The 14,056-nt window shown below is 37.4% G+C and overlaps 2 protein-coding genes across 2 annotated transcripts; both read right to left on the minus strand.

Moving 5' to 3' along the window:
* Positions 1-376: 376 nt before the first annotated feature.
* On the minus strand, positions 377-5,930 carry LOC126199491 (piggyBac transposable element-derived protein 4-like). The gene is made up of 4 exons (XM_049936413.1): positions 5,463-5,930; positions 4,837-5,399; positions 3,311-3,436; positions 377-461 (listed from the first exon to the last, which is right to left on the minus strand). Exons 1-4 carry the CDS (start codon positions 5,928-5,930, stop codon positions 377-379), a joined length of 1,242 nt encoding a protein of 413 aa, XP_049792370.1.
* A 2,166-nt stretch (positions 5,931-8,096) lies between these two features.
* Positions 8,097-10,584, minus strand: LOC126198731 (uncharacterized). The gene is made up of 2 exons (XM_049935252.1): positions 8,465-10,584; positions 8,097-8,232 (listed from the first exon to the last, which is right to left on the minus strand). Exon 1 carries the CDS (start codon positions 10,231-10,233, stop codon positions 8,479-8,481), a length of 1,755 nt encoding a protein of 584 aa, XP_049791209.1. The 5' UTR covers positions 10,234-10,584; the 3' UTR covers positions 8,097-8,232; positions 8,465-8,478.
* Between the last annotated feature and the right edge of the window lie 3,472 nt (positions 10,585-14,056).

Here is a 14,056-nt window from a genome sequence, read left to right on the forward strand (position 1 = left end):
TCACTATCATTTCTAAGACGTGTCCTTGCAACATTCCCATCAACTAAGTACATAATTGCTGGAAGGCTAACCAACGTATCATTCACATCTTTTCATTCAGTATGAAAATGTTTTTGATTCATTATTTTGTGATTAATTCTCAGAATTCAACACTTTTTTGTTACAGCACAAATATTAAGAGCATGTCTACTGCTTCGACTTACCCTTTCCGTCGCTTCCATATTCATACAATGAGTGCACGTGAAACTTACAGGTACCTTCCAAGACGAGACATGGTGCTGTTACTCCTTCTTGTAGCTTTCACAGAGTGAGCACATCCCAAGAATTATTCATTCCTTCGAATTATATGCAGATTTCCTATACTATAGTGCTTAGTTTATTTTGTATATGACCGTAATGTAGCTTTCCGTATATAAAATGTAAACAGTAACCTAGTGTGAGACAATTCATTTTCTTTTCTTCTATGTAAATATTACCTTATCTGAGTTCTCTTTTTGTGTATTAATTTTACTATTATAGTGTTGATTTTGGTATCTATATTAGTAATCAATTTATATTCATAATCTTTCAGGTATATTATTTTGGTGTACAAAGCGACAAATATAAGATTTGGTTCACTTTATAGGAAGTACCAAAAATTCGTTATATGTGGTGACATCAATATTAATTTTGTATATGATTAAGAAAAGGGATGTTGTAGTTCTCCTAAACTCATATGATCTGATGCAGAATTTTCTTTTTTTTTTCCAGCTATGGTGTAGGTGAACTGTAGCACAGCCATAGACAGTAAAAGCGTGAATGGCTTTTCAGGCCATGGTGCACAAATTTTAACACTAAAAGGCTTTTTTACTCAAGCAAATCTCACATATAATTACATACTATGTAGGAAAGCTAATCCAATGGCAGTAGAGAGTTTTTTTAACCTCCATTATGGAACTAGAGCAGCAGGATGTCTTTAGTGCCGATAACATAGATGACAAATAAAATGCTTTCCTTAACACAGTTCTCATGCTCTTTGAGAGTTGCTTTCAATTAGAAAGTTCTAAAAGGCATATTAGCAGTAAAAGACAACGTTGGTGGCTGACTAGTGGGATAAGGGTATTATGTAGAACAAAGTGTGAATTATAACAAAAAGTTAGAACTAGTCACAATCAAGATACAGTAGCCCATTACAAACAGTATTGTGAGGTGCTTAAAAATTTTATTAGGAAGGCAAAGAGTATGTGGTATGCAAATAGAATAGGTAATTCCTGGGTTAAAATCGAAACCGTATACTCAGTTGTGAAGGAAGTGCCTGGTCAGTAGCACATGATATAAAGTCAGTTTGTAGTAAAAATATTTCTGTTACTGATAAGTCAGATATATATGCAGTGTTTAACAAACATTTTCTGAGCATTGCTGGTGAGTTAAATAAAAACTTAGTTTCTATAGGGGATCATATAACTCTCTTGGAAAATGCCCTTCTGTGATTGATGTCTGAAATACTCCTCTGTGACTTGACAATCGGGAGACTGAGTCAATAATTAAATCATTGAAGACTAAGGACTCTCGTGGATATGATGGGAGTGCCTAGTAGAATAATTAAAGTACTGTGCTGCCCATGTTAGCCCTGTACTTAGCTATATTTGTAATTTTTCCTTTAAGAATGGTCAGTACTCAGTAGTAAGGCCGCTTTGTAAAAAGGGAGAAATGGGTAATGTAGACAATTTTAGATCTTTTTCTATGGCATCAGTGTTTGCTAAAGGTAATGAAAAGGCTGTATATGTAAGCACAATTGATCACATAATTTGCTATCAAGTGTACAGTTCAGCTGTAGAAGTCGTTTACTAACTGATAATGCTATATTCTCTTTTCTCTGAAGGTAATGGATGGATAAAATGAAAGGTTTCGAACGCTAGGCATATTTTTTTTATTTAAATATGGCATTTGATTGTGTTGGTCACAAGATAATGCTCCAGATTTTGGATAGTTATGGAATACAGGGAGTAGCTCACAATTGGCTCACCTGTTACTTTAACAACAGACAGCGAAAGTCATTATTCACAGTGTTGAGAATGGCTGTGATGTAGGGGCTGAGTGGGGTAGGGTCAAATGGATGGTGCCCCCAGGGTTCAGTGTAGGGGCCACTACTGTTCCTTATTTAGATAAATGATATGCCCTCTAGTATTATGGGTAATTCTGAAGTACTTCTGTTTGCTGACGACATTAGCTTGGTAGTGAAGGACGTTGTGAGCAACATTGGCTCTGTTTCAAATAGTGCAGTTCATGACATAAGGCCATGGCTTGTAGAAAATAAACTAGTGCCAAATCACTGTAAGATCCAGTTTTTACAGTTTCTAACACACATTCAGTAAGAACCAACGTTTCAATTTCACAGAATGGGCATATGATAAAATTGAACAGTTCAAATCTCTAGGTGTTCAGATAGATAGTAAACTTTCATGCAAAGCCCACACTCAGAATCTTGTTCAAAGAGTTGATGCTGCCATATTTATTATTCTAAAAGCATCTGAAGTAAGTGATCATTCGACACGAAAATTAGTCTACTTTGCTTATTTTCATGCACCTACGTCATATGGTATTATATTTTGGGATAACTCTTCCCATTCTAAAATGATATTTTTGGCTCAGAAACAGGCAGTTCAGGCAATAAGTTGTGTAAGTTTGCAAAACCGCTTGTCGACCCCTGTTGACTAGCCTGGGTATTTTGACATTGGTCTCTCAATATATGTATTCCTTAAAGTCATTTCTTATTAACAATATCAGCTTATTCCGAAGAATTAGCAGCTTCACTTAGTTAATACTCGGCAGAAATCCAATCTGCATTTGGATCGCACTTCTTTAACTCTAGTGAAAAATGGAGTGCAGTATACTGCTGTATCCTCTTTCAATAAGCTACCGCAAGAATTCAAACATCTTACCAGTAATTCACGCCATTTCAAATCGAAACTGAAGAGTCGTGTTGAGGAATTCCTTGAAAAATAAAGTGGATTCTTATGTTATATTGTTGACTGCGTTTATTAAAATTATGGCTTGAGTTTTTTGGGTTCATAAACATTTTATTTTATCTGTTATTACTTTTATACTGTAATTACATGTACTGACGCATTCCGTGACCTTGGAGATTTGCTCTTCAATTTGGTCCTATGGAACTAGACGCATAAATAAAAAATTAAAGTAAGTATCTTGTATTTTAACCCTTTCAAGATGGATATTTTAAATTTTATATAGAAACTTCTTCATTTGACCACGTAGTGTTTTATTAGTCTTGACAATATTAAGAATACATTTTTGTCAATTCTGAACTCACTTCCTGCAATTAGGCCCTGGGACACTGGTGTCCCAGTAGTCATATTGAGTGGAACACGGGTGTCCCACTAGGGTTACTGAGTGGGACAAACGTTGTCCCACCAATACCCAACAGCAATAACGGTCACTAAAATATACATAGAAAACAAGATGTATACAATCAGTTTTTTATTACACTAGTTAGTAACAATGTAACATGTCGTTTCTGGAAACGCAGAATCTACTCTGTAGGAATCAAAATGGATTCTGGAAACAGCGATCGTGTGAGACCCAACTCACTTTATTTGTTCATGAGACCCAAAAAATATTAGATACAGGCTCCCAGGTAGATGCTATTTTCCTTGACTTCCGGAAGGTGTTCGATACAGTTCCGCACTGTCGCCTGATAAACAAAGTAAGAGCCTACGGAATATCAGTCCAGCTATGTGGCTGGATTGAAGAGTTTTAAGCAAACAGAACACAGCATGTTGTTCTCAATGGAGAGACGTCTACAGACGTTAAAGTAACCTCTGGCGTGCCACAGGGGAGTGGTATGGGACAATTGCTTTTCACAATATATATAAATGACCTAGTAGATAGTGTCGGAAGTTCCATGTGGCTTTTCGCGGATGATGCTGTAGTATACAGAGAAGTTGCAGCATTAGAAAATTGTAGTGAAATGCAGGAAGATCTGCAGCGGATAGGCACTTGGTGCAGGGAGTGGCAACTGACCCTTAACATAGACAAATGTAATGTATTGCGAATACATAGAAAGAAGGATCCTTTATTGTATGATTATATGATAGCGGAACAAACACTGGTAGCAGTTACTTCTGTAAAATATCTGGAAGTATGCGTGCGGAATGATTTGAAGTGGAATGATTATATAAAATTAATTGTTGGTAAGGCGGGTGCCAGGTTGAGATTCATTGGGAGAGTCCTTAGAAAATGCAGTCCATCAACAAAGGAGGTGGCTTACAAAACACTCGTTCGACCTATACTTGCAGATCGGGTTGACGGAGGAGATAGAGAAGATCCAAAGAAGAGCGGCGCGTTTCGTCACAGGGTTATTTGGTAACCGTGATACGGAGATGTTTAGCAAACTCAAGTGGCAGACTCTGCAAGAGAGGCGCTCTGCATCGCGGTGTAGCTTGCTGTCCAGATTTCGAGAGGGTGCGTTTCTGGATGAGGTATCGAATATATTGCTTCCCCCTACTTATACCTCCCGAGGAGATCAAGAATGTAAAATTAGAGAGATTCGAGCGCGCACGGAGGCTTTCCGGCAGTCGTTCTTCCCGCGAACCGTACGCGACTGCAACAGGAAAGGGAGGTAATGACAGTGGCACCGAAAGTGCCCTCCGCCACACACCGTTGGGTGGCTTGCGGAGTATAAATGTAGATGTAGATGCATAAAAGAATTACACATGTCTGATTTATTATAATTACATATGATATGTTGCAAAGCACTTTTTGCAAAGTGGATGCTGGCACATTTTGCAGATAGTTTTTGTTCTTGTTTCCTTGTTGTTGCTGGAACACAAAACACACCTTCTTCTTGTAGGTCCTTCTTCAGGGAGGTGTAGCCCTACATTCTGCATAACTCTTGCTCTCTTAGAAGGGCGCCCAGTTGAGGATTTCTCCTGTACCTTGGCAGTCTTTTGTCCCTTGGCAATCATCTGCTCTGCTAGGTTGACTAGAAAATGTTTTAGTGGCACTGTCTTGTGTTGAATTTCATTTTGTAAAATCCAGGCATTTACAACACTAGTTAGCAACAGTTTGTAGAACGCTTTCTTCCACCATTTATCAGATTTTCTGGCCAAATCATACAGTGCACTCATCTGCTCAGCCAAGTCCACGCCACCCATATAGTCGTTAAAAGATTTCAGTGCCACTGGACAGTCTACAACCAATTTAGACCCATCTTTTGCTTTTCTGTTCACTGTACATACATCATTAGAATGACAGTTAGTGACCAACATTACTTCTTTGGTGTCCTGCCATTTACACCACAACGTACCAGACGAATTGCAAAGGAACTCACATTCCCCCTCGAGCAAGTTTCTTTGTTGACTTTGGCATATTTTTCCTGTTAGCCATACATGTACCAACAACTGCAAACGGCAAGGTATCCATCAAACGAATTGATGTAAAAATCTATCAAATGACAACATTACATTAACGTCTCTAATTGTTTTTGAGAGCTGCAGAACTACACGCTCACCCAATGTGCCATCCAGATTATTTGCATCCTTTCCACAATATGTATTGAAGTCATATGTGTAGCCTGTTACAGAATCACTCCTCATCCACATATCTATCACACGCTTCTCTGGCTTCATAGGAAGGTATTGTTTCAAGGCTGACCTTCCTTTGAACTTTACCAAAGACTCGTCAATGCTTTGTACTGTACTTTTCGACCTCGCTTTCTGAAAAGTGTCTTTCAGATAAGCGACTATTGGCTCTAGGTAGTAAAGCTTACCAGCTGTGTCTGGTTTCTCAAGAAATTCGAAGTACAGTTTAGAAAGTAACACTTCGCACCTATCTCTCGAAATTGCTCTTTTTATAGCAACATTTCCCATTGAAGTATTGTGTGACCAATAGTCCGAAAATGAGGGCACTCTATTGTAACACATTACAAGCATAACACCAAGAACCAACCTAATTTATCCGAGATCTGTGCACTGAACTGTGGTTTTCTTTATCATTTTTAGTCTCTGATTTGTACACTGAGAGTTAAATATAAAAAGACTGGAAGGAAATATTTTCTAAAGACGTCTAGTCCTGAAGCACTCCTATCCAATTTTGCTAATACAACTGGAATTACCATGTTTGGCATAGTCTTTCGAGGTCTGAACATAGCATCTACCTTTGACCACTACACTACATTGTTAGTTGAACCTCCGACGTACGAAACCTCACTGTTGTCTCAGTCACTGTCATCAGAATCACTCGTGTTAGAAGCAGTGCTATCATGTGATTTAGAACTGCAAGAGAAATCAGAATCATCAACACAGTCATTATTGTCTTCATCAAGCCACTGCAAAATACGTTTATCCATATCGGAAGCCATCCTTGATTCAGTCCTGCATCACAGTGTTTCTGAAATAATAAAGAATATAAAAACTATTAGACTGTGTTTCCTTTATATTGAGAACTGGTAGGACAATGATGTCCCAAGAAAAAGAACTACTGGGACATATACATCCCAAGTCGCAAAAACACTATTTCTGTTTTTTTTTCATACGATAAACTTTCACAATCATGCAAATTATAAATCAAAACAACAATACTTATATATGACACGTTTTCTTAGCTATATTTCAATGATTTTCTTCAAGAAACGATGCAAATATCACCACGAACATGTGGTTTATTCACAACTATGCCCCCATGACAGTTTCACAAGTGCTTCCAACAGTTCAGACACAAGGAGGGAAGTTTAAAAGACCGTAATGTGCAAATTCATTGTTAAATTGGGGCGCCTTTATCCCAACAGTCTACTTGGGACTTGTGGGACAAATATGTCCCGTTAGGTTCGAAAGGATTAAGTCTGGGAGTTAAGTAGCGTGTTGGATTAGGTTTGTCTTGGCACATGCGCCGAGGTCACTGTCCTGCTAGCAAATTTCTACTGCGCTTGCGTGTTGGCTGTCGTCACAATGTTGCATCATTTGAAGAGGCAAGGGAGAAAATGATGGATGTGTCAGATTTTTGTCGAAAATGAATTGGGAGTGGCAGTGCATAGTTGAAGATATGTAAAATACGCCTCAGTGGTATACGGCAAGAACACTGATAGTCGTTGTGTAGTAATTATCTGAAAATTACCTATGAACGGAAACAATCTGTTCATCATAAGAATAAACCCGATGTAAACATTACACCATGTATTCTTCTGCGTTTGCTTGGATCTCATTGGATTTCGTTTCACGTGGAGCGGAAGCCAAGCTGTGACCAGTACAGTGAAGTACGATCATAAGGATATATTTTATGCTGTGTTACATGCAAATAGTCAACAGCTTTTCCGGCTCATCACACTAGGACAGCACTGGCCAGCCAGCGTTCCAACTAACCTGCAGTTGTGTGAGCAGTTGCAGTTCAGAAAAGAGACGAGCAAAGAAACAATGTAGCTTCGAATGTCATTTAATTTTTAAAGAGAATGAAATAATATTCGGAAAAACTCTAGCTCTACCGCGCACTTCTTTGGTGACCAGGTGGAAAGCTTCTCACCTGACATAGTATTCTAATTCCAGACAAGAGCTATGAAAATTTCTAAGTTAAACATAGGGTAATTTTTCTGAGCGAGCTGTGTGTAATTCGAAATCATACAGCAGGGATTTAACCATGCTGTTGAATAGTGAAGTCACTGAAGGTATTAATTACAGTCATTCGTCTGGTAATCTCTTAGCTCCTTCCTTATCCGAATCTGAGAAATTCATTTCAGTTCTGGAAGTGTCACCTGCTACGCAGATAACGAGCCTGTCAACAATAGAACCCAGGAAGCCAATCAGGCGCCACATTTTCTCCTTTCATGACGAGCCATTCTATATCCCGCTAGCGTTCGGCAGTGACATGTGAAAAAGCTGCGTGCGTTCGTTCCAGTACGTCTGGCAGCTTAAGGGGGGACGTACACGAAACTGCAGTAATTTTAAAAGTATTTTATAAAACTCTAATTTTTTAAGATAATCAATCCAAATTTGGTACAGTTATTAAGAAATGTTATGCGCATATGAACCTAAATTTTCATTTTTATTGACCTTTTACATCTTTAATTATTAGCAATTAATTTTTTTTCAACAATGTAATTACAAATGTTCCTTTTTTGAGAAAACTGTGAGAGCAATGTTAATGAATTTTTGTACACACTTTCATACCAAATAATTACAAAACTCTGTGGAGCAGAATTTTTATATCTTCTTTTGTTCAGTTTTTACGGGTCTCCCAATTTCCCTGAAAAATAATATATCAAATTTAAGGAATATTTTCTACCATAAATACCTTACTATTTTATTAAATGAAAATTCCTTCCACAGAATTTTTCACTATAGTACTGACTAGTCATATACCAAATTTCACTTCTCTACCTTTTGTGGTTTTTGAGAAAAAGGTACATAAAGTTATAAAAATGTAAGTTACGGGAAAACTGAATCAATGATTTGATAGTGTTTGTATTAGGTCTTACCGTCTCTGTGTGAACTAGTGCAAGCCATATGCATACTCCTCTTCATCTGCAAGCAGTCTCTTCTTTGCTTGTCTTCTTTGGTTAACCTGCTGTTCAATTTTATTGGCTGTAATATCAGCCGCAGCAACTCTTTTGTCATCGATGTCCTTCAATATTGAATAGGTGAAAGCTCCTGGATGAAATCCTAGCCTCTGTAGAGTTTTTATTCTTCCAAGATTACCATTGTTAAAAACTAAACAAGCATCATATGCAGCAATTTCAACAATAATTGTTGAAACAAATGTTGTTTTTGGGCAACGTTTCCAAATCAGTGAGTTGTAACTTTCATTAGGGTTTTGTGTCTTTCCATGCACACACTTTCGTAGGAGGTCTGGCTCTGCTAAACACCTAAATGTTGGTTTTATAGCACTTAAAACAGCCACAGGTAAACTGTGCTTGTGTGAATAGTTCATGCCATCACGCTCAGCCTGCTTGAATTTGCACCACGATATGTCACACAAATTATGTACAGGTTTGTCATCTGTGGATAGTTTATGAAAATAAATAGACCACACAGCCTTCTGCATGTTATTCAAATTTCCACTGTTGTCCCTTATTGCCTTGCCATAGTACACTTGTAAAGAATGAATTTCTTTGTCTGTGAGTCTGTTGGGACCACCTAAAAGTTTTCCATCCTCAAGTTTCCTGCCCTTCAATTCACGTTTCAATTTTAAAAGTCTGCCTCCCATTCGTTTTTGCACATGTCCAACACATTCCAACTTTTCTATAGCACAATGGGGACCATAAGGTTCACTTTCCAAAACAGTTTTGAAGGAGCTGGAGTCACCATCACCAAGGTATTTTGTGTATCTAACACCGTACTTTTCCACACTTCGATGGAACATAAGTTTCATAGCTGCAGGTTCCATTCCACCACTAGAACCAGAATAATTTCTACAGCACACTTTCTTGTGTTCAACCTGCCACTTATTTTCTTCCACTTCACCAGCTCTCTTTCCGAGTACACAGCTATAGCAATATTTGCTCATTACCTGAACGTCAAGAATTTTTCCAGTATCAACACTAATGACAGATGATACTCCATACAGTGATGTATGTCCACGCTTCATCCACGTTCCATCACATGACACACACAAATCGGTGTCTGGCGTGTTATCTGCTTCTGTCTTTAGTTCACTATTCATCTTCACAGCTTCCTTTGCAGAGGACTTCAAGTTTTCTTCCACTTCCTCTTGAAGAGCACTTAGCAGTGTTTTATTTCCAGTGGTGTACCTAGCACTTGGTTGTGGCATGTTCATGATCCCACAAAACAGTCTGGTACCTTCCCTGCCTATGCCCAAACATCTCATGCCATATATTAAACGCATATTTGCTTCATATATCCGGTTACTTGATGCCGAAGTTCTAAAAGCAGTGTCTGAATGACAGCTTTCACAAGTAAGATGCAACATACACACTATTCCAATTCTGTTTTCTTCGTCATATAATCTCAAACTTTTTGCACCACAGTCAGCACATACACAAGCAGATGATATAATATCAGATAGTATTTTCAAATCAATAAGCCTAAAACCACTAGTAGCTTGAGTGTCTGAGCCACAATCATCAAGTGATTGACAGCTGTCAATTTTCCTTCTCGAAGCACTCGCTTTCTTGGTTGAAGTATCGTTTCCATTTGTTATTATGGGGCTGGTTTTCAAGTTGTCTTTACTACATCGAGAAGCTTGACACTTTCTAACCTTTTTAAACACCTTACTAGAACGCGGCATGCTGCAAAATATAATAACAAGTCTACTTACAACTTTCGTAAAAATGTATTCCAAACAAACACTCGTAAACAAACGCTATAAATCAAAGAATATAAAACCAGCGGCAGAGATATTATTCCACAGCCTTCTTGATGTAGTACACAAACGTTCCCTGCATTGTGACTGCACAAAACTGGAAAAAAACGCAGTATAAATAGATATACGAGAGGATGAAGACCAAGATGGGGGGGCGTCGCCCTGTGCAAGCTATTACAAATTATTATTTTTTTCCCCCTTAGAAGCGGAATTGGAACGTAATATTTGGTAATTGAAATTTCAATACCATGTAGTAAATGAAGAGCCAATAAAATTTTTTTCACAAATTTGGTCATTTTCATGTACGTCCCCCCTTAATAGTTCTGTTACTTCTCGTTCCAAATCCCGTAACTTGGCTTCAGATCAGTTCTGTTGGGTTCATATTTTAATGGTACAGTGGCAAATGTAAAAATACAGCATCTGCAAGATGTACTCGATGCTACGAAAAGAATTGCTTTTCATGTTTCTACGATACCTACATACAGGTGTGGTATAAAACGATGGACATAGCCTAAATAAACAGTATTTGGTTTTAAATTTTTGCCTTAAAAATTAAATTGTTATGTTTTCTTAATTTAAGCAACTTTTATTAGCAGTCTTTCATAAAATATCGATAACTGAGAATTTGTATTTGAAATGAAAACAGTAATTTCGCGTACAATATTTAATTAGAAACAGAAAGACGTGCATTATTCATAAAAAGTGATTAATTTTACGATTACGAGATGTATATATCTCAGATTGAACGAGAAAAAAAAAAGACTCAGGTGAGTTATGAACCAGTGAACCATGAACTGCATTTGATTACCAATCTGTTACGCTACCGATTCCACTTCACATCCTATATATATCTGTGTATCAATTGTATATGATACAGTCACTCGTAAACTTCAAAGACAATTACCTCTGTAACTTTATGAAAAACACTAAGAACAAACTATTTCTCGGCACTTTTTAACCGTGTTCCACTATGGAAGCAGCCTTTGCCATTTTCATACTGTGCATTAACAGCGCGACAATCAGAACACAATACTGCAGAGGCTGCGAATGTAAACGACCTTTGAAATAAAAACTACGTAGCCAAAGCGTGATTAAGTAAAACATTGATGGCATCTGAAGATCTTAAAGTTTCATTTAAGGCAACTTAGTGGTGATATAACTAATATATAAGTAGGGCCTAATTCCAAGAGCACAACAACACCAGTGCACGTGTACTACGGCTTCTGACCAATCATCGCGTTTGTGTATGTTTACATCAGGTTTATTCTTTTGATTGGACAGATGTCAATCATAGTGTATGGAAAAATGATGACTGTCATTCCCGCGTGTTTCTTTTAATCTGTATGTGTATTTGCAAGACAACAATATGGAAAATGTGGAAGATGACCTAGATGACACTCAAAATGTATTCAACACCGAGAAGTCTTCTAAGAAGAGAATAAGCTACGACAGAATGTGTGCGGTAACGAAGACACTGCATTTATTATCGCACGGGGCCGGCCAAGATTGTAAGTGTAAGAGAGGGGAATTTTGAAGAATAGGATACGACACGTTGGCTTTGACCAATGACGTGACAAGTCACCACAAATTTATTTATTTCTTTAGCCATCTGTACACATTTAAAATGAGTGGACGTTGTCAGTTTGTGTACATTCACATATTTATACAGTTTTTCGTTACATAAAATTAAACATTGAGACACAAAAGTTATTTACAATCATTTTTACCACGGGATTCACATATAGTGTAAAAACAGTGTTACTGCTAATACAGTTTATGATTTCTTCTAAAGCAGTACATGTTTTTTCTTTTTTGATTTTCTGCAGCAGTTTATAATATAATTTTACACCTTCCTACAAGACACTGTCTTGAGTCTTATGTTTACTTATCCTATGTGAAGACAGTGCCTTGTTCTTATACTATAGCTATAAAAACTGCTATATGTAATATAATTTTCTATATTTTTCTTGATATGCACTATTGTTTGGAATATAAATTCATAAGGAACAGTTAGAATTTCTAACATTGTGAAAAGCTCTCTGCAGTGGGTCCACTTACTGCTTTTTACTATAATTCTTACTGCTCTCTTTTGCATTTTAAGTACGGTTTTGTAATTCTGAGCAATGTTTCCCCAGAAAATTACACCATAACTGATGACTGAATGAATATAACTAAAGTATATAGTTCTCAGACACTCATCACTGCATGAAGATGCAAGGACTCTTAAGTGCATAACATGTTGTGGATATCTTTTTTGAGAGTTTCATAGCACGTTCTTTCCACTTCATTCGGTTGTCAATGTGCAACCCTAAGAATTTAGCTGTATATGTTATCTAGTTTTAAATTTAAGAGATTCTGCTTCCTATTCATTCTAAAACATATTGTACTGTTTTCTTTGTGTTGAGCGTTACTTCGTTTTCCTGTGACCATCTGTCAACATCCCGCAGAACTTCAGTAGAATTTTCGAGCATTTGTGCTGATGTCTTACTGTTGATTAATATGTTGCTGTCATCAGCAAACAATGTCGTCTCTCCACGGCTGATATAGTGTGAGTAATCATTTATATATACCAGAACCTATACCGGGCCGATACACTTCCTTTAGCGACGCCAATATTGATATGTATCTGATATATGTTTCTCAATGTACTTTGATCCACTGGAGACACGCCAGAATTTGCCAGATGCAGATAACCCCATAACAATTAGTGGGATCAATAAGACAATCAGAGAGATGAAGGCAAAAAAACCTTGTGGGGCTGATAATATTTCATCTAAGATAATCAAGCACTGTCATAGCTATACAAATGCAGTCTTGTGTCGCATTTTTTAATGAACTCCTAAAACTAGGTATTGTTCCACTTAGATTAAAATATGCCTGTGTGAAACCACTTTTCAAGAAGAAAAAATTGATGTAACAAACTACCACCGCAATATCCCTGCTAACAAGTTTTTCAAAGGTCATCGAGAAATTCATATACAGGATAATTGTTAATCACCTGAACAGCCATAACATTCTCAATCAATGACAGGCAAGGCCTATCAATAGATGATGCTATTTTCTCTTTCGCCAATGGAATTCTCGAATCTCTTAACAGAAAATAGTTACCATTTGGAATCCTATGTGACCTATCCAAAGCTTTTGACTGTGTCAACCATGAAATTCTGCTAAATAAGGCAGACTAGTATAGGTTAAGTGGATTAATAGGAACATGGATTAAATCCTACCTTACATATACGAAACAAAGGCTAATAATTACTGACAGTAGTGGAACCCCAGTTTTATCCAAGTGGGGCACAGTCAACACTGGAGTGGCTCAAGGCTCGGTACTGGGACCCTTACTGTTTCTTATATTTATAAATGAGCTCCCACAATGCACCACATCAGTGAGCAAGTTCACCCTATTTGCTAATGATACTCCTGTTCTAGTTGACAAAGCAACAGGGGACATCTGGGAAACATCTGTGAAAATGCTTTTGAGGACTTTCTGAAATGGTTTAACTATAATGGACTCCCTCTAAATATAAAAAACTCATTTTGTACAGTTTCACATGGTACATAAAGAACCGGAGGATGTAAATATAGAATGTAATGGACAATAAATAAAGCAAGTCAATTCAGCTAAGTTCCTCGGAGTGTACATAGACTGCAAGCTAAATTCGTCCAACCATATCCTAGATCTACAAAAAAGGCTACATTCTGCAACATTTGCCTTATGCATAATTGCGTCAACCACACACAAGGAGGC

Source organism: Schistocerca nitens, chromosome 8 (genome assembly GCF_023898315.1).
Source record: "Schistocerca nitens isolate TAMUIC-IGC-003100 chromosome 8, iqSchNite1.1, whole genome shotgun sequence".
In the NCBI taxonomy this organism is placed as follows: Eukaryota; Metazoa; Arthropoda; class Insecta; order Orthoptera; family Acrididae; genus Schistocerca; species Schistocerca nitens.

Bases quoted from the DNA above. Each gene is read 5' to 3' on its own strand.
- LOC126199491 (XM_049936413.1), bottom strand. From the start codon at position 5,930: ATGCTTGTAATGTGTTACAATAGAGTGCCCTCATTTTCGGACTATTGG. The intron at 5,400-5,462 runs GTAATGTTGTCA...TGCCGTTTGCAG, and splicing joins AAACAATTAGAGACGTTAAT to TTGTTGGTACATGTATGGCT. The intron at 462-3,310 runs GTGAGTTCAGAA...ATATTTACATAG, and splicing joins CCAGGGCCTAATTGCAGGAA to AAGAAAAGAAAATGAATTGT.
- LOC126198731 (XM_049935252.1), bottom strand. From the start codon at position 10,233: ATGCCGCGTTCTAGTAAGGTGTTTAAAAAGGTTAGAAAGTGTCAAGCT.